The sequence below is a fragment of the Lonchura striata genome, chromosome 10, assembly GCF_046129695.1.
Source record: "Lonchura striata isolate bLonStr1 chromosome 10, bLonStr1.mat, whole genome shotgun sequence".
NCBI classification, from domain to species: domain Eukaryota; kingdom Metazoa; phylum Chordata; class Aves; order Passeriformes; family Estrildidae; genus Lonchura; species Lonchura striata.
Window position 1 is genome coordinate 17939724 of NC_134612.1, and position 21551 is coordinate 17961274.

The following is a 21551-nucleotide window of genomic DNA, read 5'->3' on the forward strand; positions in this document are numbered from 1 at the left end:
TCTGAGACTGAGTATCTGTAGAAGGGAACGCAGTGAGCTTGTGTCCTGGTCTGTTTACAGAGATTTAAATTGAAACCAATGAGCTTGTATCCCTCTGCTGCTTCCGTTGTGGAGCATCAACCTACAAAGTTTTGTCTTCTTGCCAGAGCAAATGTTAGAGCAGTGTTTGTACAGAAACACTTTTCTTATAAAGATGTGCTTTGAAGAGACTGAAGGTGATGAGAATTGAAGTCAGATACTTAAACTGATTTAGCTTTTATTTATTTCCCTCTTCTTTAGGCTACAGTTCTTCATGAGTCATTTGTCATGGAATGAAATTGTGGTTGCCACCATGGGGTTGGGGTTAAAACAGAGGAGACTTTGGAGGAGAGGAATTAATACAAATTTATAAGATATTGATTGCATAAATAACAGAAAACAATAGTATTTATACCCTCTTACAGTGCAGTTATCTATAATAATACATACAGTAATGCTGTAGGGACATGGCTGCTGTTCCACTATACATAGCTGACTTGTTCTTCTGTTTTATCAACCTCATTTTCGGTGAGTAGCAGCGTATCCAACAGAATGGCCGATGATGCTTGGATGGGTGAGCTCCTCAGCCTCATTGGGCTCTGGTACATAATGGGGTTAATCCCATTTCTCATCCCATTCATGACAAAAAGCTTGGAATTTTCTGCTACAGAGCTTCTGAAAGAGATCCTGCTGGAGCGCTGCAGAAGGGCCTTGATAGGCTTTGTGGTCCGATAGTTGCAAGTGATGTACCTGCTGAAAGCCTCCCTAAATGTTTTGTTGAAGAGCGTATATACAAGAGGGTTCACTCCTGAGGATACATACCCTATCCAAACAAATATCTCCAAAAGCTTTTGAAAAACCTCCTTGTTGCAGGAGTTGCACAGAACTGAGCTGATGTTTGTTATGAAGAATGGGCACCACATCAGCAAGAAAAGAAAAAACACAATCCCCAGAACTTTTGACGCCCTTTGTTCATTGGTTATCGTTTGCATGGACTTCCTCCCAATCGTGGATGTCCTGCAGATAGGCATGTCACTGGACAAAGTCTGGTCCTTTCTGGAGCCATTTAGCATGGCCACCTTTTCTGGTGAGGAGGCAGGTGTTGTGTCACGCTGAAAGACTGTGGACACTGTTGACCAGGTGAAGCGCTGAGGCGGCTTGTTGATCAAATAAGCCTTTCTGCGCAGCACTCGGATTGTCAGCAAATAAGTGACAATCATGATAGCAAGAGGAATGAAGAAGGCAGCCACTGATCCGTACAGAATGAAGTCATGAAAGCGATCAGGCATCAGGAGACACGTGATGTTTGTAGAGCTGCCATTTCCATCCTCAATGCCTCTGATAGGGACTGGAATTGCAATGCCTGTAGGAGAAAAAACAAGATTCAGCAAAGGGTAATCACTTGCAATCGCTTCACTGGGCCCAAAGCCTCAGGGTTTCTAAAGAAAGGTGATTCCTGAGCTCTGGAGCAGGCACAGGAACACAGCGTGAAGTGTTGAGAGCATCACGTGGGTAATTGGGCAAACATACTTTGTAAGACTTGGCAGGCTGAGCTTTAACAGAGTGCCCTTTCTAAGGAGACTGGGCCTAACTTGTAGTGATTGAGGAAGCAGTATAAAAGTGCCAACTTTTCAAGTGTAAAGCACATGAATTGCTTTGACTCTGATTATTAGAATTAGTATGGCTTTTCTTCCAGTGAAATATGTTTTCCTAATTCCATCTCCCTGTTTTTTTTCCCTCTTCCCCAGGGTAACCTTTGCGCTTTTTGAAGGGCAGTTTTGTAAATACTTAAATCTTTTCTTTCCCTCTTCTATTAACCACATCAAGTGACTGGACACAGACAGCTGATTTTTTTCACCCTGCTTGACTCTTTAAAATATACAAGTAGCTAAATAGTTGCCAGAATTATGCAGCGTGTGTTTGAGATGGATTTGTTGTTTAGAGTCTCCTGCATATTTTAGAGTGTTTAAATGAGGCTGGCTAGCTCTGTAATTCACCACTCGTTTTAAAAAAATGTTAACAGTCTTGTCTTTTAAATGAACTTTTTATAACAACTAAATTACAGTCAGCACTTCATTTGCCAGCAGTCTGACATTACAACAAAAACAACAGGTTCCTTACTGTCTGGTGAAGGTGATTTGTGCAGTTTTCTGATACCACTTAATGAGATATAGGGATTTATTGTATTCCTCTGCTACTCTGCTTACTGAAGCTGGTTTAAAGCAGCACGAGCAAAATGGGTTACCCTTCAGCAACTTGAACCCTTTCTTAATTAGAAGCACATCTTAAGATGCAACAAGCATTTAAAATGAAGATTGAAACAAATTAACCTTTGATTTGGAGAACCTGGCTCAGCTGCAGAGTAGCTTTATGTTAGATAAAAAGAAATTGAAAAGTACAGTGCTGTTTAATAGCAGTAAATCACACATTAAAATGTCACATATTGTGAGTGTCTTGTCATGCTAAATTTTTGGGGTTTTTTTGGAGGGGGGTGGGTTGGTGATAGCATAGAGATAGCATCTTTTCTCCTATCATCACAGCTCTTCCAGGATTTTTTCAACTCAGAAATTTGGGGTTTGCCTCAGCCAAGAATGGGGATTCTCCTATGCATCATTCATAATGCAGAATAATTTTGGTTGGTCTTGCAGACAGAGCATACAGCACTAAGGCTGTCTGGAACATGTATTAAATTATTTGAATTAAATGTTTTCACTTCCTTAGCTCATTTAACAGATTAGTTCTTTTAAGCATTAAAGACAGATGATGTGCACATCACAGAGACACTGATATCACAGAAGTTTGTATGTTGGTATGAACTTCTTCATATAAACTGTTCAGGATTTGTTGTTTTGATTGTTTGAGGATTTTTTGTTAGACATTAGCCTTTCTATATGCTGTCTCAACCTTCAGTGTTAGCCTGGATGTTACCAGCCACTGATTTATATCGTTGCTATAAATAATTAACCCTTTTGTACTTCCCTTATGTGGAATTTTACCAACATCTTTTCAAGGCTTAAAATTGTGTTTGGGACAAAATATAGCACCACAGGAACATGAAATCTTGCTTTCCCAGGAGACATGATATGCATGTAGATATTGTTTTCTGATTCTTGAATTTTTAGGACCATGAAGAAGAGTGATGATTAATACTCTGACTCAATCCTTGGCCTTTCTGGTGAGCCTAAGGAGCAGTGGTTCAGGCAGATTTTTGTGATGTAGCTATGTATGATCCAAGAGGTGGACTTCGACCAGCCTGAGTGTTACAGTCCTCCAATCAATAGTACTTGGTCAAATTTACCATTTTCTGCACATTTCACCTATTGTTTTGGACATGAAAAGCTCCTGTGTTCCTTTCCCAGTCTCCAGGTCTCACATACCTATTGAAATGAGCCAAACCACGATGATTTTGATGATTGTTGTAGCCCATGAATTGTACTGGCTGGCCTGGATTGGCTTTTTTATGGCAATGTAGCGGTCCAGGGAGATGGCACAGAGGTGCATGATGGAAGCTGTGGAAAAGAGGACATCAAGGAACAGCCAGATAGGACACAAGGCAGTTGGTAAAGGCCAGGTATTGTCTGAAAGAGAAAAAAAAGCTCATGAGAATCTAAGCTTTTTGAGAACTTTCAGTGTCGTTTTCCTGTGGCATCAGTACCTTTGCAAAGTTCTTAATACTACAGGAACTGAGCTTTGTCACTACCTCAGTGACAAAGATGGGTTCTGTCTTATATTTTCATTAGCTCTTAACTGACATGATTGCTGCCATCATATTTATCAGGCTACTTGTGTGCTATAAACTTTTCCCTGTCTTTTTGTCCTTTTGTGGCTAGGACTCTGGGTTAAAAAGTTTATTAAAAATGGATTGTGACTGGTTCTTGTGAGCCTGTTGTTAAATGATTATTTTCAGCTGTTTCTGCTTGATAGTCTTGTGATTCAAGGTTATGTTAAATGGAAGAGATAATGAGTCATAACCAAAGTATTAGTTAGTCATTGTAGAACCACTGTTGAATCTTAGGAATGATATTGAAGAATCTTGTTCACACGTCTTTAAAATGAGTTTGCTGTATGAATTGGCCATATACACTTGAAAATTAATGTGACAGGGTAGGGCTGTTCTATCCCAGTAATGATTTTATAAAAAATTAACATTTTTGTGCATGTCCTTTTTTTTTGTTTCCCTAAGAGCCATGGCTTGGATTTTAAGTCTGGCATCCCATTTCTTAGATAACTTATCTGTCCTTAATATTAATCTTTATAGTAAACATAGGGTCTGTCAACTGCACTTATAAGGTTTTATAGTGTTCAGATTTCCAAAAGGCTTGTATTTTTGAGAGCTGATCTCCCTATCAATGTTTGCAGTACCAAATGAACTTTAATGGAACTCTGATTATTTTTAACTGGTCTATTTTCACTCTGAAGTAGCTTCTCTTGCAATCCAGTGCGAGCAGTGTTCAGTTTGAGGTGCACTTTAGTGTTGTGTGTCTATAAGGATGTTCTGTAGTCCCAGGGAAGAATGTGTGAACGAGGAAGATTTTTCTGTTTCTCATGGTAGAAGTTGATCTACTAAATGTATTTTCCTCCCCTATAAAATTCAACTGTACTCAATCAGTAAGTACATTATTAGTATTGCCAGGGAAATCAGTTCTTCATTGATTGACGACTGGGGGGAAAAATTGCATTTCTAATAAATCAGATTGCTTTTCATTTCCTTGGTCAGCATAAATTGACCTGCGTGCTGAGAACACCAAATAAGCTGGACTTTTGTAATGTTCAGTCTTATCAATGTGGTAACATTGCAGTCATTTCAGATTAAAACATCTTTTCATAACATGACTGATGGAAATGATAACAGTGGTGCTTTGACTTGAATTACAAACTCCAGTGGATGGAAAACTTTATGAAGACAAACACAGCAAGTACTTGTCTGCACTCTTACCTATGCTGGGAAACCTGTGTTAAACAAAGAGAATAGGTGGTGGAGCCTTGAACTGAACCTCAGCCATACCCAAAGCAGAGGACTCCTGGTGAGGATGATGTGGGCAGTGAGGCAGAAGGGGAAGAGGCAGGCAGTCTGCTTTCAATTTATTAACCAGAAAATATTAGTATCTACCATAATTATTTCCTAAAATAGATTCTATCATTGAAATTATGCTTCAAAAAACTTAGTCTGTCAGGCAGGTATGAGAAAGTTGTAATTAGTAAATTATGAAACATTTACTCATCTTTAATTTTCATGCCTAGACTTCTAGCTGGCAGTAAGGTATGGTATATTTCTGAAACAGATTTCCTTTAAGAAGAAAAAGAAGAAAATCCAAAATGTATTGTGGCTCATGTAACCAGCTGCAACTAAAAAAAAAAAAAAAAAAAAAGACAGTTAAAAGAAGGAGCTGATTTGAAATGTTTTTGCTCACTTCAGAAAATTGACAGCTTCTTTTACTTTTTATGAAGGATTAGTTCAGGTAAAACATGAGCAATAGAAAGTGTGTTCTATAACTTGAAGGATGGCAGATAGCATAGCTGGATTTCAAGTGAGCAGCTAATACTTCTTTTAGATAGTACTTGCATGCCATTCCCTGGATTATAACTGCTTTGAGTTCTGGAAAATCCAGTGTAAGAAGTCTTTCCTTTTTTAGTTAATTTACTATTTGCAGAAGAAAATACTTTGCAACAAAAGGTCCTTTTGCTTCTTTGAAATAAAGATACATTTAAACAGTGATCTGATACAAAACAATCTTGTACATTTTTTACTTTTAAGAGCTTTCGTGAGTTGACAAGTGCAACTGAACAGAGAAAGCTTCCTAGTTTTTAATTTTTGTCTGTTTTTGTACTGGGTGCAGAAGGCAGTAGGTTATCACATTCATGATTATAGCATTAATTTCTTCTGTGTTTGTGTGTATGAGATGCTGGTTTTTGTCCAAACAAAATCAAAGTAAACTTAAAATGCAAAAACTGATAAGAATGGAAGATGATGGTTATTATTCAAATGAAACAAATATCACAAAACTGATACTTTAAAGTGCAGAAGAGTCACACAATTATCTAGGATTCATTCTGTGGTGTATATTGTTGTAACTTACTTTGATTTGTAAGTTATACCTGCATTAGAAGCTTTGTGCCCATTGTTTGAGGCAATGCTCTGGGCTGAGTTCTTGCGCTTTTCTGGTGATGGTGGTGTTGTCTATCACTGTTGGCCTATTCTATTCATTTAGGATTAGGGAAATAATGGAATATTAATTTCCTTCCATGACTCAGAAAGCATCTCTGACCCTTGAATGTGATGGTGACCTGCCTGATTGCTGTCCTGCTTTGTAATTCAGAACCTAAAATGAGTATGTCCTGCCAAGTAGTGATACAAAGCTGTTAACAGATCATACTCAGTTTAGACTCTTCTGATTCTCCTATTATAGATCTACATTGTGGCAGCGCAGACCAGAGCATTTACAGGGCAGAGATTCTCCACTTCCATTTTTCTTGGGAGCTAATACAGATTGAATTTTTGATTTTTTTTTTTAATGCCTTGGTTACCTGACAAAGATGCCTGCCTGAAAATTTTTCTGGTTTCTCCAGCTGTCAGGTGGTATAACTTAAAAAGAAGTTCCTTCTTCCTACAAACCTTGCCTGAGATCCTCCGAGCACTGCAGCAGTGCTGCTGTTGAAGATTTTGCTTATTTCGAGTCAAAATAAGACCAAATACATGCTTTAAGATTTATCTTGCACCTTTGGAGTAGTAAAATGAGCTTTTACCGTAACTGTCTACCCTTGATTAATCTTTATTTAAGAAAAGCTTTATTTATAGGAAATACCTTAGAAAATACGTAATACTTAAAACAAAGTACAGTATAGAAGAGCTGCTCTTGCTGTATGCCAAAATGCTTTTGGAAAGCATGAGAGAAAACACTGCTTATGTACATGTATAAGTATGATTGAGAGAAGTCTTTAAATAGACTTGGAAACCATTTATTCTTCTGTTCTAAGGGCTGCAGAAATGTGTTACCTGTAAAGGGCCTTGTCATTGTTATATAATAACGCTTTTGCTGAGATGGAAATGGATATTTTCAGTCACCAGCTCCTTTAAGCCTAAGCTTCAGTCTTCACACTGGTGTGTGTGTGTGTGTCCGTAGCTGCATGTGGGGTGTTCACCCTCAGGTACTTGGCTCCATGGGCTGCCAAGTCCTGGTGTCTCCAGGCTGTTCTCCAGCTTTTTAAATCAAAGTATTTTTTTCAATTAGGCTTACTTTCTGATAAACCCTTGATAAATCTTTAGATTTGAGATTGTGGAGAGTAGTCCCTGAGTAAAGTTTTCTCTGGCAGTTTGCACAAGCAAGAAGGGAAAATTTGTTGTGGTTATCATCAGTGATTGGGGAAGATTAGGACTGGTTGCTTGTGATAGATTAAAATAATGGTTTGCAACCTAGGATGATCAACATTACTTTCGGATTTTAAGTGGATGATTATCAGGAGGAGAGAATGTATTTGAAGAAATGTACATGTGTTGTCTTCTAGTAGCCCATTGCCCACCAAGCTGTGGACATCAGACTTCTTCCTGCTGCAGGCTTTGCAAATGGGAGGATCTATCAAGTTTGCTAATTTCACTATTCAATGAATTTCAGTAGTACTGAGTGTTAGAAATTTGGGTAACTGTTTTGAAAGCTCAATTTCAGAGAATGCAGTTATCTCCTAGTGGGCCCTCATTTTTTTAAAGAAATGATAAATATTAGCAGGTTATAAAAGCTATGAAATGTTTATGTGTTCTGACACTCACACTCCTAAATTAAAATTGCCGTGTATGCTTGTACCAGAGTATTTTTTGGTTGCTCTGCTGAGAATAATTCATGTGCTGCTCATGGCATTACACCTGCAAGTGAGTTTACAGATTGATTTATTTACTTATTTTTAAAAGGGGCAGCTCTTCATTACAGACACAGTACATTTCTGAAGATTTTTTGGTGAATGTTCTGTCAGGGTGTGGAGTCAATGCTTGTAGCAGGTTTTGATTTTGAACACCCTATGACACATTAGTTTGTACAGTCAGGATCTTAATGTGACTGCACTTCAGTTCACACCTTTTCCTTCAAATCTTCTCCACATAATTAGATATCAATCCCAAATCGGAAGCATAATATTTGTACTCTGTATCTAGAAGCTGCACCCAGCTCTTTCATTATTATGGAAACATTCCTGTGTGGAGGTGCCAGGAGGCTGGATTTAGTTGGCTGTCTGGCTGTCAATGACTTCTTTGTTCATGTAGTTGTCTGGCTAATGTAGCTTCAAGATTCAGACTTGTTATGTATTTAATGTCTGTTCTGTCTTCATTCCAGTAACTCCTCATGTTTTGTTCATGCTTTGAACTTCTATAAACACCTCAGCATCTTCTCCCAATTGGTGAAGAGGCAAAGCAGTTTTTCTGGTTGGCTGCCAAAGAGAGACTTGTGTGCAAGAAATTTCAGTTTTAACCACTGTTGTGTAGAAGGCGGGTTACGGTCTTAATTATAATTGATTTTACTACTTTCTGGTAAATTTCCTGCACCATGAAAGACATTTTTGTTTGACTTTTGAATTAAGATTCCTAGCATGCTTTAAACTGTTGTAACCAGGGTTTAGCAGTGGATTAATTGAGAGATTAAGGAGCAATAGAGTCCTTATGAATTTATAAAGGAAAGATTTGTTAGTCTAGCAGAATGAAAATAAAAATAAAATCCAAAACAAGAAAATTCCACCACTGCCAAAAACCTACTCCACAAAATCCAGGATTTGCCTTCCCTTTATATTGATTGCTAGTAAATACTAGTATTTTTTATGGCTGGTAGATTTATTGTTGTTAGTAATGAGACCTTTGGCAGGCACTAAGCATCCATGTGTAAGTATGGAAATGCGTATCTGATTCTTGCCTCCCACTCATGTGCACATACATGACATACCAATGTTTTCTGTAAGTGGTTTTTTGAGTTAGAAATCACTGTCTCAGTTATATACATTCAGTTTTCTTTTTAGAAATTATTGCTTCAGAAAAAAAATCCCTATTCTATGATCTCAATGCTGAATTCTGACCTCCTGTTCACGATTATGTTTAGGGAGAAGAAGCCTGTAACACACAGAAATTCTCAAGGCATTTAATGAATGAATAAACACATTTGTTAATAAAGTGATACCAATTTTTCTGTACAGAAACTACTGATGGCCTTTCTGAAATACAGTTTGTGATTGTATTTGCTTGTTGCTCAGGCAACTCTTAGAGTCTAGCCTAGGAAAGATTAACTCCTCCAGCCTTTCTTAGCACCCAGTGTACCTTAAAGATTAATTATATAAATCATTAAGTTATTGAAAAACCTGTCTCATTGATTTTTTCCCATATATTATATGAAAATAAACAATTTAAAATGTATTCTTAAAGAAATTTAGCTGTAAAAGAGAGACACTTTCCCATGGAGTTGCCTCTAATTAGTTGTCAGAAGCAGTATCTGAAATAAAGCTAGACGTGAGAGGCTGTGGAAAAATCATCCTTATTCTGTAATGACTAACAAGAAAGAAAATGTCACATCCACTGTTTGTTCATGTGAAAAAGATCTATTTTATTTCATATGAAGCAGACTAAATGACAGATACGTATCTCAAACATTAGGTACATGGACTGAGGCTTCCTTGACTTGACAGATGATTTGCTTGTGATGTCTTATGAACCTGTGGCTTTCCCCAGGGTGGGAGGAAATCAGTTTCTCTGAAACCAGTGCTGATAAAGTTTGTTGTCACTGATAGTGCTAGGGGCCAGCTCTGACTGACTATGTAAATATATGACTGCTCATGGAGTCAATACTCAAGTAAAATCAGGTGCATTGCTTATAGAAAGTTCAAAACCTGTTCAGTGTACTAAACAAATACCTAGCCTTGATTTCAAGTTTTTTTAAGAGAATACTGCCTGCAATTAGTGTAATATAATACAACAAATACCAGCATTGTGCTGATGTTATTAAAAATTATATTACTCTCTGAAAAATGTAATTAATTCCCTGTGCTTCAGCTCATATTTGAATATTTTTAAGTATTGGATGGATTTTTAATAGTTTGTTTCAAAGGAAAGAATATCCACATAGTTGTACTTCCCATAAAGACATTAGGCTGTACTAAGGTGAGAGGGAGAGAAGATTTGGCAGCCCTCATCCGAGTGATTTTTAAAATTGTAATGCTGGAAAGCAAACAACTTTTTTGTTTAAATTAGACCTCCAAGAATTGTACCCCATAGGCAAACCTGATGAAACAAACATGCTGCACTTACCAAATAATATTATCAGAAGGGCAATTGGCATCACAAACAGACCCACGAGCAAATCTGCCACCGCCAAGGATGTCAGAAAGTAGTTGGTAGCATATTGCAACTTCTTCTCCAGGGACACGGCTAGAATGACAAGTATGTTCCCCCCAATGGTGGGGATTATCAGCAGGAGGATCAGCAATGCTGCCCAGTGCACTTTATTTCCTTGGTCCTCACTTGGGTAGTCCTGCTTGGGTGCTCCTGTCACTGAGAGAGGTGACAAAGATCCATTGCCAGCTCCAGATCCGTTCAAGGACTGTAAAGGATGGGACATTTTTGTCTGCAGAGGAATCTCTTCAGGGGCTGTATTTTGCGCAGGAGTTGGGTACGGTGTAAGAGTTCTCTGATCCTCTCTGCTCCAGGATGGTCCTGAAGATAGGCCAGCATGGTCAGTATAGTGAACTGGTCATCTGTTACTTTGAGATACTGGAACCATGTCCGAGCTGGTATCCAATTTTTTTATTCTATGCCCTGCTGGGCGCAAAAGAGTTTTAAAAATGAAAATCCTGTCTTGTGTCCATCTCTGGTTGGTAGGGTTCAGGGGTCCGGTCTCCCCTTTATAGTGATGTTCAGATTTCAGAAGATTAAAAGGAAAAAATCAGTAGCTGTCAAAAATAAGCAATGCATTAGCTTCCTTTTTTTTTTTTTTTCCTGCAGCAGTAAAACGTGATAGATGAATCTGAATGCAAACCAGCTCCCTTTAGGTGCTGTCTATGTAGATTTGCTCCTTCTGAGTACAAACTGATGCAGAGGCAGATGCTCGAGTTGTGTATGTGCAACTCCTCCTCTCCCGAGTGTCTAGTCTCCAGCAGTATGTGCGTAGGCAGACAGCAGATCCCATATTTCCCCTTATTAAGAATCCTACTTCTCCTCAGAGGGTAACCCCAAAAATATCTTCAGAAATTATGTATGAACTTTCCGTTTTAATCTCAGCACTTCCTAATTTATCAGGTGAGGGTCAGGAAGCTGCAGACAAAACACTGCTGACAGTCTCAAGGGGACTGTAGAGAGTTATCGAACTGAGACATCTAAATTTACTCATTACTAGAAGGGGTCGGGGTGAGTAAAATGCTTGTTTTTGTAATCTGAGCAAGGCTTTTATTAAGCACAGCCCGCTCTCTCCCTCTTTCTCTGTCTCTGTCAACTCTGGTAAAGACTTAAGGCTTGCATTCCCCTCTTCAAGCAGAGACTCAAACAGCTGTCCCAACATTAAGCTGAACAAATGCTCAGTTACTGAGAAGATTTGATGTATTGCAGTTTTCAGGTGAAGAAAGCCTTACCTCTTTCTCTTGCACTTTAGTAGAGTTCACTTTGCATCCAGGAAGATCCTTTATAATTTTCTTTTTAGTCATATGGTGGAAGTTGAGATTCTTCAGTACTTTCTGGAAAACAAGTTGTTCATTTGCTTTTGCTTTTATAATGTTTCTGAAGCTTGTCTCTTTGCGTGCTTTTTTTTTAGCACATTTCTTCTGTCACAAAGATTAAGAATTTCTGTTTTGGGAAAACTGTATTTCTTCTCATCCAGGTATTTTCTCCGACCCTGAAATGGAGGAGAAGAATAATTCTTACCATATGTAAAAAAGGATAGAAATAAGGTTGTATTCGCTTTTGCTGTCCTTTAACTTCCATTCTTTGTTGATTCTACTTCGATGATCAGCAGAGTCTGTATGCAGTTCTCTCTTTGCTCACAAGCAAAGCTCGCAGTTTGCTGCTACCCTTGTTCCTTGATTGACTCCTTCCAGTGTGCCCAGCTCCAGTGTTTGGAAAGCAGGGAAGTGAGTGGGTGGGGGGTTTGGCTGGAAATGAGACAGAGAGGGTTAATTGATTCACTGCTCCAGCACTACAAGGTGTGCTCCCTGGAGCTGTATCAGGATGTGCAGGTCCTGGAAATGACTCTTCACACTGCAACATTCTGTCTCTGTGCACCGTAGCGTCTGTCTGTCTGTCTGTCTGCCTGCTGCTTGCTCTCTGGGCTCACTTGCTTTCTGGATGGAAGCACAGTTAACCCTAAAAAGTTCTACCTGTAAACACTCCAGGGTTTTTCCTGGAGTTAACCCTAAAAAGTTCTGCAACCCTGTAAACACTCCAGATTTTTTCTTGCCTAACTTTATAAATGTATTGTCTAGCACACTTACTTTAAATGTGTGCACTGTTACTTTAAAACTTTCCTCCTGCAGCTGCTTTTTATTATCCTGAGTGTTCTCTTTTGTTACCTTCCAACTTTCAGTCAGATATGTGTATAGCCTCAGCGTCATCTTATAGTTCTGTATTAAAATAGAAATAGAGTTCACTTCAAGGACATTAGCTGCAAAATTGTGTAATAAGTCCTTGAGTAAAGGCCAGAATAGACCATGAGATCATGGTTTGACCCTCTGTATGACACCAGCCATTACATTCCATGAATTTCTAGTGCTTACCAGCCTTGAGCTGGAAATCAGGTCCTTAGTGAGCTGTGCATCAATTTATACTTCTTTAAAAAAGAAAAAAATTCTATCTCTAGAATGCAGGTAACATGGGGCCAAAAAGAGAAGGCTGCTGTCAGAAATTAACAGAAATACTTAGTATATTCAGATCATACAATAGAATTTTCAGTAGCTTTCACTTGTTCCTTACTTTTTGTGTTTAAATGAAACTGTCAATAAGATTCCATGCTGTATTCATTTACATTTGAGAGCTGATTTCTTTATTCATCAGAAAAGTATATATTACAAAAATGAAGACTAATCCAGCTATAGTAATATTGTTTCCTTTTCTGGCCACCTCCCTGACAGTACTGAGAGAGCAGAGCACATGAAAACATATGAAAAATGGAAATTGAGACTGGACAATACCTTATTTGGCTAATGGGCATTTGGATTCAGTTTTTCTTAAGCTCCACTATGTCTAATCAACTTCTGGTTTATATTTTATAAATCTTGAAGGATATCCTCACATTAATCTAGCTGCACTTGAAGTTTTTACTGCAGGCTGTTCTGATGAAAGCTAATGAGAACATTTATGTCTAGTTGAAAAGGAAATTATTCTTAAAATACAGATAAAACCACTTATCTTAGGAACTTGTGGAAGATGATACAAGTTTAGTAGTAGGTTGGCTTGCAAGCATTTTTACCTCTTTGGTGCATTGTTTAATTTCAGAGAGATGAAAAACATACCTGCCCTTTATGATGTTTTCTGAACTTTACCAGGTTTGAATCATTTGAGAAACACGTCCTGCTCTGTATCTATTACAGACCTGCAGCAGGTTCTTCACTGTATCTTCTGGCCAGGCTTTTTGTGCAGACCACTGTCCTGCCCCTGTGTCCAGCTCTTCTCCCATGCTATTGATGATAAACCTTAAATCTTGCTAGAGCCCACTCCTGGCCCACTGTAAACTGAATATTTGAACCATAAATAGATATTATTTTTATTTCCTATCCCTTGCTGTTACTTCTGTTTTCAAACCACCAGTGTGATTTTTATAGAGCCATGTCCCCATCAGATATGAGCTGTCTCTGGTAAGTGCTGTTAGTACATATCATTCAAGTTCACTTGCTGTGCTCTACATGAGATAGTTGCAGGAAATTCCTGGTTTGGGAATAGCTGGGATCATTTTTGTCCAGAGGGAGAGACGGGATGTTTAGTCTACACTGAATATATCAGTTTGTTGCATTTTTCTCTGCAGGTTTTCTATATATCTCCCTTTCTGTTGAACATCCCCATCTCCAGAAATGACCAAAATCTGTGCAGTTAATATCTGCATTTCTCCTTTAACTCATTTATGGATTAAATTAAATTTCTGCTAAGCATTTTTTTTTTTAATTGCCACTGCACCACTAAAACAACTTGTGGAAATGGTTCTGTATAAAATTATTAATTTATGACCAACAGTTTTAAAAAGTTATAAATATTTAGACTCTTTTTAAATATTACTGGGGACACTTAATGAGGAATTTAGAAGATATATTTGACATTGTTCTTCAATTCTCTGATGTTTCATTTTTCAGTGAGTTGTATAGTCCTTAAATATTTAGACTAAAAAATAAGTGCATGTTAGTGGTGCTTCAGATGCTTCCATTTTTAGTCTCGATCGTGAGACCAGTGTGAGGAGTTTTTTTGAGTATTCTGTATATTTACTTACTCGTGCTACGATGTATTTTTATATTTATATATGTGGGCTTTCATATTTAAAAATTGGTGAAATATAACGAAAAAATGGCAGTAATGCATTAACCTTGAAGGTGTGCAGCTTACAGGATTGGAGATAAAGTACTCAAAGGATGTGGTTTTAACTGATGTGTGATCTAAGACACTTGAAGTGGAATGTGCTCCAAGATATGGCAGTCTGAGCTTTTAGTTTATCTTGTTGCATGCCTCCTGGGGAAAAAAGATTACAGTGATTGTTAAGAGCCAATGTAGCTAACTGTGATCCTCAACTTTCAATAGCTCAATAAGGCTCTTGGAGGCAAAGCCTAATGAGAGCTTTGATATCTGCAGATACTGCAATTGTAAAGATTTTTCAGAAAAAAAAAAACAGTTTAGGTCAACACCATTGATAGACAGGGACTCTGACCACCTTCTGTGTCCAGCTGACCTGGGTGGGTTTTTTTTCATATTAGCCTGTGTTAACAATCAACATCTGTTTTCATTCTGTTAATTTTTGCACTGGAAGCTTAAGAAAAGCTTTCTTTCATCTCTCTTTGGAAGTAATGAAGATTTCAAAATTATCTTTGGTTTCTCAGAAATTCTAGGCTACTTACAAGCTAAGTATCAGCTTTTTATGGAAAGAATATGGCATACGTACATACATATATATATATTTCCTTATATAAATCTCCAAGAAATAACAGCCCCAGAAAGGAGTTCAGAGTTGAGTCTAAGGCAGCTGGGCTGGAGGCAGGCAGCTCCTCTGTTTTCACTGATTCTAGTTTCTGGGAAGATTCAAAATCCGTAGTGTAGGTGTTTGTTTCTTGCGAAGGTTTCAAGAGCAACCAGTTGGTGAGTAAAACTAATAAAATGCCTGCTGTTATGTTTTGCTGAGAATCTCTTATTGCTGTCTTGGTAGATCTTTATTTTTCTTTATGATTTTGTTTGACTTCTGAAACAAACCAAACTGGCTCTTGGAGGAAGTCCTTCATCTGCAGCCCTTTTATCACAACAGTAAAACTGATGTAGGGTGGAAACAAAACCGTGGCTGACTACACTGTTGAGGTCCCATGGAAGAAACTTCTTGAGATTCTTGGCTTCTTTATTCATTTAGTTTCCTGGTAACAGAATAAAGTTGAAGCTAGTTATGATGTTGGGTTTTTTTTGTTTGCAGGTCTGGGTTCACTGACGTCTGTGGTTTCATGGCTTATGTAGGAGCAGCTGAGCAATTTTCAGATAAAATGAAGGAAATAATTGCGCCATTTTTTTGTCATCATTTTGCTGTTGTAGTGAAGTGTAATTGCAAAAGCACACTGCTTGAGTAAAACCAGTGTTGGGGAAAAAGGAAGGAACCAGTGCATTAAAGATAATTTGGTTTTCAAAAAGAGACATTGTCTATCTTTCTAAGATACACAGTCCAGTTTAGAGACATGCCTTAGGCTTTAATGTAGGAATTTTAAGATTAAATTACAGGACTGTGTTATGGGAAGGTCATGCTAGAGGACTATGGTACGTTGCTTCTCTCCTCAAAATACATTAAATCTACTCCAGGCTTAGCATTTTTACTGTGACTTTAAAGAGGGGAGGAAAAATTTGTGTCTGAAAATAAAATGTCCACCCACTGAATCTCCAACTGTTATTCTGGTATTTCATGTGATGTTATTTTCTGTGTTTAACTTGCAGTAATGACAGATATCTGTATTAGGACTGAGTAGGAGTAGTGGGTTGCTGAGTGTGAGTTGTGACAAACCATTTCTCTTTTTTAGTAGTGTTATTAGGATTTCTCACACTCTTCATTATTTCTCTCCACCTGCCACCAGAGGTTTCTGCTCTGTGACTGCATTGATTCAGCCATCAGCAGTCAGCAGAGTGGTGGAGGTCTCCAGCAGGCAGCCAGGAGGGTGGACCTGCTTTGGGAGCCTGTGTGAGGCTTGGTACCAGTGAAGCAGAAACTTCCTCCATCAGCAGGGGGACTGTCCCTCTTCCCTCCTGACTGTGCTGGATGTCACATCAGCAGCTCGAGGAACTCTGCTCTCCGTGTAGGGCCAGGGGAAGGAGAACATGGTCATGTTTTAAACATAGTCCCCAACTGGATTACTCAGATGGAAGTAATACCCATGGGAGCAGAGTTGAAGCCTGGGACTGCTTATGAGGGCTTTCTGACTTTTCTTTTGATCACTTGACAGAGTTGTTCTGGATTTTATAAATTTTAAGGGAGTGTGGGTTTGGGTTTATATGGGCTGACCTTTGGCAACACTGTGTAGGACTTTGTAATTACAAACATCTCAGCAATAAAGGAGTAAGCAAATGTTACTGCTTAAGCGTTGATGCCAACAATGCTCTTGTGCACTGAGGTCCTGTTCCTCCAATACACACTTTTGCAAGACTCTTCCTGACTTTTTGATCTGCCTTCTAGATTTCTGTTAAGTGAGAAGACATTTTTTTAAGACTAAGGTTTTGAGAGAACTGAGGAAAGTGGTGGGCCCTGTTAAGTTGCTGCAACTCCCAAAGTGGATTTATGGAAAGCCTGTTTGACCGTTTTATGGATCGATTTGAAATAAAAGTATTTCAAATAATGGCCACAAATAATTTAGATCTGGCCGAGAATTCAAAAATCAATTAGTGTACATTAATCCTGATTTTATAATGAAAACTGTGTTAGAACTTCTGAGCCTGCAGACACAAATATGTGTCCAAGTTAGTGATTGTATAAAATCCAGCTTTCTGAACAGGAATTTAATGATTAATGCTTCAGAGTGCATAATCACATCTTTGCCAGTAAGTGTTTTTCTCTTCTTTGGTTCATAATATGCTTGTTTAACATTATCTGAAGTAAAGCAAACGCAAAGGTGTTAAGGGTCTTTGTGCAAGAGCTGAAGTCTTCTGTGCAGTTGAATGCTTGGTCTCATTTATGATAAGATTTGTGTCCCCTGGTCTCCACATCAGCTCATTTTAAAGAAAACATTGTCCAAGCTTGTTATTTGAGCAAGAGACTGATAGTTTTAAATGTATCTTCTAGTTTGTGGTCTTTATTCATGGGGCACAAGAGAATTGTTCTGTTGCCCAGTTTTTCTCCCTTTCTTAAGACATTTGCTGTCATGGCTTCATCTTAGAGGCAGCAGTTTTCAGCAGCTTGGTATTTCCTTCTCTCTTGTTTTTTGGCTGCCGTTGAAGGCTGGGGGGTGGTAAGGTGATGTTGGTAGGTGGGATTCTTTCCCCATGTGGATGCTTTGGGAAGACTCAGATGGAAGTAGTGGGTGGAGGAAGATGTGGGTGCTTGCTGCCATTACTGCTGAGGCATTGAGTAGCCTCTGAAGCCTGGGTGCATTTGGGCCCCTTGAGCAGTTCTGGAGGAGGACTGGAGCCTGTGTGGTGGTGCAGCCTGTCAGCTGGAGTAGGAGAGAGGAATGCAAAGAAGAGTTCAGAACTAGCTGTCTGAGGAGACCATGGGAAAGTGTTGAAACGGGAATAGCTAGAGTAGAAATGAATTGTTTATATGTGTAGAGTGCAACTGAAGTATGAGTATGTCATTATATGAACATGTCTTCTGTCCCCCATCACAATGAAAGAAGAGAATGAATTTGATTATTGCTCAAAGTCTTTTTCATTACTGTTTTCTATCATTCAGCTATTCATTTAAATAAAACCCATTCTGAAGTATATTCTATAGTGGTTTTTCTCTCTCTTGAGTTGTTGAGTGCCTTGACAAGCAATTATTTTATGATGCCTTAATTCCTGTGTACAAACAGGTACTGCTGCCACCCTCCACCCTCCATCTTTCAGTGTAGCAAATGTAAGAAAGGAAGTGAAAACTAATGTGCTCCTGCCTTCTTCCTAGGTACATTTTAGTCTGAAATCAGTTTACAGCAGAAGTAAATGGATTGCAAGACTGCTTATAGGATTGTGAATGTGATAGTTAAAATGCTAGTCTGGGCTGCAAGATGCAGTGAGATAGCATGAAGAGCCAGATGATGTTCACTCTATAAACAGATATAATGAAATCACTTACAATTTACAGTTTTACATCTTTCTTCTTCATGAGCGTTTACTTACCAACTGCATTCCTGCATTGCTCTTCTGTTCATTGTGCCATGAGACTTGGTATGCTGAAACTGGCAGTATTTGATACTAATGTGTAGCATTAAAATTAAACCAGGGATAAATATGACCATGAAGATAGAAAGGAAATCAATATATTAACACCTGTGAGTTCCGCACTATTTCAGAAATACTCAGTATTTACAAAGCTGTTTGCATGAGCAACGTATGCTTCTGGCTGTGGGAAATTAAGGCTCTCTTTCATCTTCCAGCACTGGGCTGGAAGTTTTGTTCCTGTAGTGACCAGCAGGACAGTGGTTCCCAGCTGGTGAGGCTTAGAGCATGTATACTCATTTCAGAGCTCTTAAAAGGCAGCAACACTCCTAGCATGAAACTATAAGGAGGCAGCAGTAGACATTGCTCATAAACTGATTGGAAGTGTGTGTTGTATCAGCATTTCCTCCTGTGCTGTGATTTACAGCAGTAGGTGGGGGTGAGGAGGAGTTGGAAGAAGCTGTGATTGCAAAAGGGAGTTTGGGACCCACCAACCTTGAAGGTTGATTGATACTGGAGGTGAGTTTTGTGTCTGCTGATGGGAAATTTAGTGCTGTGTGCCTTACGGAGGGTAAACCTCTGCTAGTGGAAAGCCTGTCAAAAAGGCATGATTTCTGGAGATCAAGACTTCAGCCTCAGTAGATACATCATTCTGGGTGATCTTTTAAGGGCAGAAAATAAGTGCTAAGGAAGAATTCATTAGTGGGAACTGTGTGTGATTATCTGCAGTGATAGGGAAGTTTATTAATCTGTTCTCTTAGCCCATTTGTTCCTCCCCTCTGGTTAAGTTTTGAGAAATGAAAAATCATACAGTGTGGAAGAGCGATTTGAAAATTTCAGATATGAAGAAAATGAAGTCACTGTATTTTGAAGCACAGTGCCATATTTTGAAGAACACTAATAATAAATTATATTTTTTTTTTTGCCTTTCTCTAGGACTCCAGAGCAGTGTCCAAGCGTGGTTTCTTTGCTGTCAGAGAGCTACAATCCCCACGTGCGTTATGGGGCTGCCATGGCTTTGGGGATCTGCTGTGCAGGCACTGGAAACAAGGTGAGGGCCAGAAAGAAGCATCTGTGGCCAAGACTGTTCCTGCTCCCTCCTGTGTCAGACACTTTGTGTGCAGGCATCACATATGCAGATGGATTTCCTGCACATGTACACTACCAGCCAGCTGGAGTACAGCACTACTTTAAATTCTTTAACTTTTCTGGGCATAGAGGTTCTTTTCCTGCTTTACAGAATAGGTAAATTAGAATGTTTTTATACATTACTGCCACATTCTTGGAATTTTGTCTTCAAAACTTTTCTTAGAGTTTTCTTACTGTCAAGTTGCCACTGAACTTTAAATATATGTTCAGTACTCCAAAATCAATACTTCTTTGCCCTTGGAGTGCCAGTGACAGGAAAACAGCAGATGTTTTGCTTAACTTCTAGCTCTTTTCATCTTTCCTGTGATACATGATTCATGGAAGATGCATGTAGTAAAGCCAAGTGCAATTAAATTTAATTAAATGTATTGTAGTTTCAGGAGTGTAATTAACAACCAGCACATTTTATGTATTCTCACTTTATAAGCATCAGTGAGGGTTAATTCTCATGGATGGTAACAGACCATTTATAGTAGGATTCCGCTTCTGCTGAGGGAAGTGAGCACTCATTGGAACAAGCAGCAAGTAAACTTGGGAATAAGCTCCCACTGCTTCTCCCACATGTGTATAATAATCTGTAGTGGTACAGAATTGCAGTTTCAGAACAGGTGCACAGACAAAGTAATATGTCATGCTTCTCAGTCTTTGATAAATCTCTTGCTTATCTGTCTCTTCTCTTCCTGTATTAAACATTTGGTCTGTGGCTCTTGCGTGAGCGCTCCCGAGTGTCACTTGTGCTGCCAAAATCACAGAATGCTGACGTGCACTGCCTGCCATCTTTAGTAGCTAAAGCATGCAGATTTGAAAGCAGATCTGAGAGTCCTATTTTTATCCAGGTCGCTTTATTCTCAAGTGGAAGGTGGAATCAAGGAGTTAGTTATTTTTAACCTGCTGCATCTGACAAGTTAATTTAAGTGAAAATGCTTTTAGTTGCAAGAATGAGTCTTGTTTTATTTCCAGATACATTGTATGATGACCTAAACCATCTGATTACACAGAAACATGTCTTGCAGAGCTTCTATTAGTAGGTTTTGAAGGCCCAAATAGATTCAGTTTTGGAGATCAAAAAGTTCTGCCTTTTGTCATAGTGGGTGTTTCATCCATGGTACTGAATGCTTGCCAAAGAGTGAATGAGTCACCTTCAGGTGAAGAAGTACAGCCTCCAACACAGCTCAGATGGCAAAAGCAGTCTTAGTGAAGGCATGATATTATTTTAGAAGTGGTTCTTTGAAATAATGTTCTGTATAAAATTAACTTGTTTTTAGAAGCCTCACCTAATGGAAGTAACACCAAGCGGGGTCTGAACTGGGAAACCCTTGCACTCTGCACTCAGTTGCATTTTGCTCATGTCCTCAGTATGGACAGAAGGGCACTCTGAACAAGAGATTGCTGAATGCTACAGGTTCTAACAATAAAGTATAAGGCAAAGAATTTGGAATCTAATGTGATGAACACATCTGTTGCTTGTACCTGTTGTTTAGCTGTTGCCCTGTTTCTGCAGGTAGATTTTGTTTCACCCATCCTTCATTTGTTTTTGGCATTTCTTTTCTTTTTCTTCACAATTTTTAGACTAAAATCTACAGAAATACAGATTTCTGCTTCATTTGCCAAGAACAGGCAACACATTTTTTTAAGTATATCTGATAGCATCAATCTGACAACCTTCCATTGGAGAATTGAATCCTGGCATTCTAAAAATAGTAGCATTAACTCTATGACTCTGCATTTCTTCATTTCTTTTAGGAAGCAATCAATTTGCTTGAGCCAATGACAAATGATCCTGTGAACTACGTGCGTCAAGGAGCTCTCATTGCATCTGCCCTTATCATGATCCAGCAGACTGAGATCACCTGCCCAAAGGTAT

General features: G+C 38.7%; 2 protein-coding genes across 2 annotated transcripts in view; one reads left to right on the plus strand and one right to left on the minus strand.

Moving 5' to 3' along the window:
- The window catches only part of PSMD1 (proteasome 26S subunit, non-ATPase 1), a 63467-nt gene that overhangs the window by 23233 nt on the left and 18683 nt on the right, over positions 1 to 21551 (plus strand). The window contains exons 17-18 of the mRNA XM_021544442.3: positions 19475 to 19589; positions 21431 to 21547. Of these exons, the coding sequence (XP_021400117.2) occupies positions 19475 to 19589; positions 21431 to 21547 (232 nt within the window). The remainder of the gene's footprint in view (positions 1 to 19474; positions 19590 to 21430; positions 21548 to 21551) is intronic.
- HTR2B (5-hydroxytryptamine receptor 2B) lies at positions 232 to 11077 on the minus strand. The gene is made up of 3 exons (XM_021544453.3): positions 10289 to 11077; positions 3396 to 3596; positions 232 to 1381 (listed from the first exon to the last, which is right to left on the minus strand). The coding sequence occupies exons 1-3, from the start codon at positions 10596 to 10598 to the stop codon at positions 501 to 503; spliced, it is 1392 nt and encodes a 463-aa protein (XP_021400128.2). The 5' UTR covers positions 10599 to 11077; the 3' UTR covers positions 232 to 500.

Bases quoted from the DNA above. Each gene is read 5' to 3' on its own strand.
- HTR2B (XM_021544453.3), bottom strand. From the start codon at position 10,598: ATGTCCCATCCTTTACAGTCCTTGAACGGATCTGGAGCTGGCAATGGA. The intron at 3,597-10,288 runs GTAAGTGCAGCA...TTTCTCTTTCAG, and splicing joins CCTTCTGATAATATTATTTG to ACAATACCTGGCCTTTACCA. The intron at 1,382-3,395 runs GTATGTGAGACC...TTTCTCCTACAG, and splicing joins GGTTTGGCTCATTTCAATAG to GCATTGCAATTCCAGTCCCT.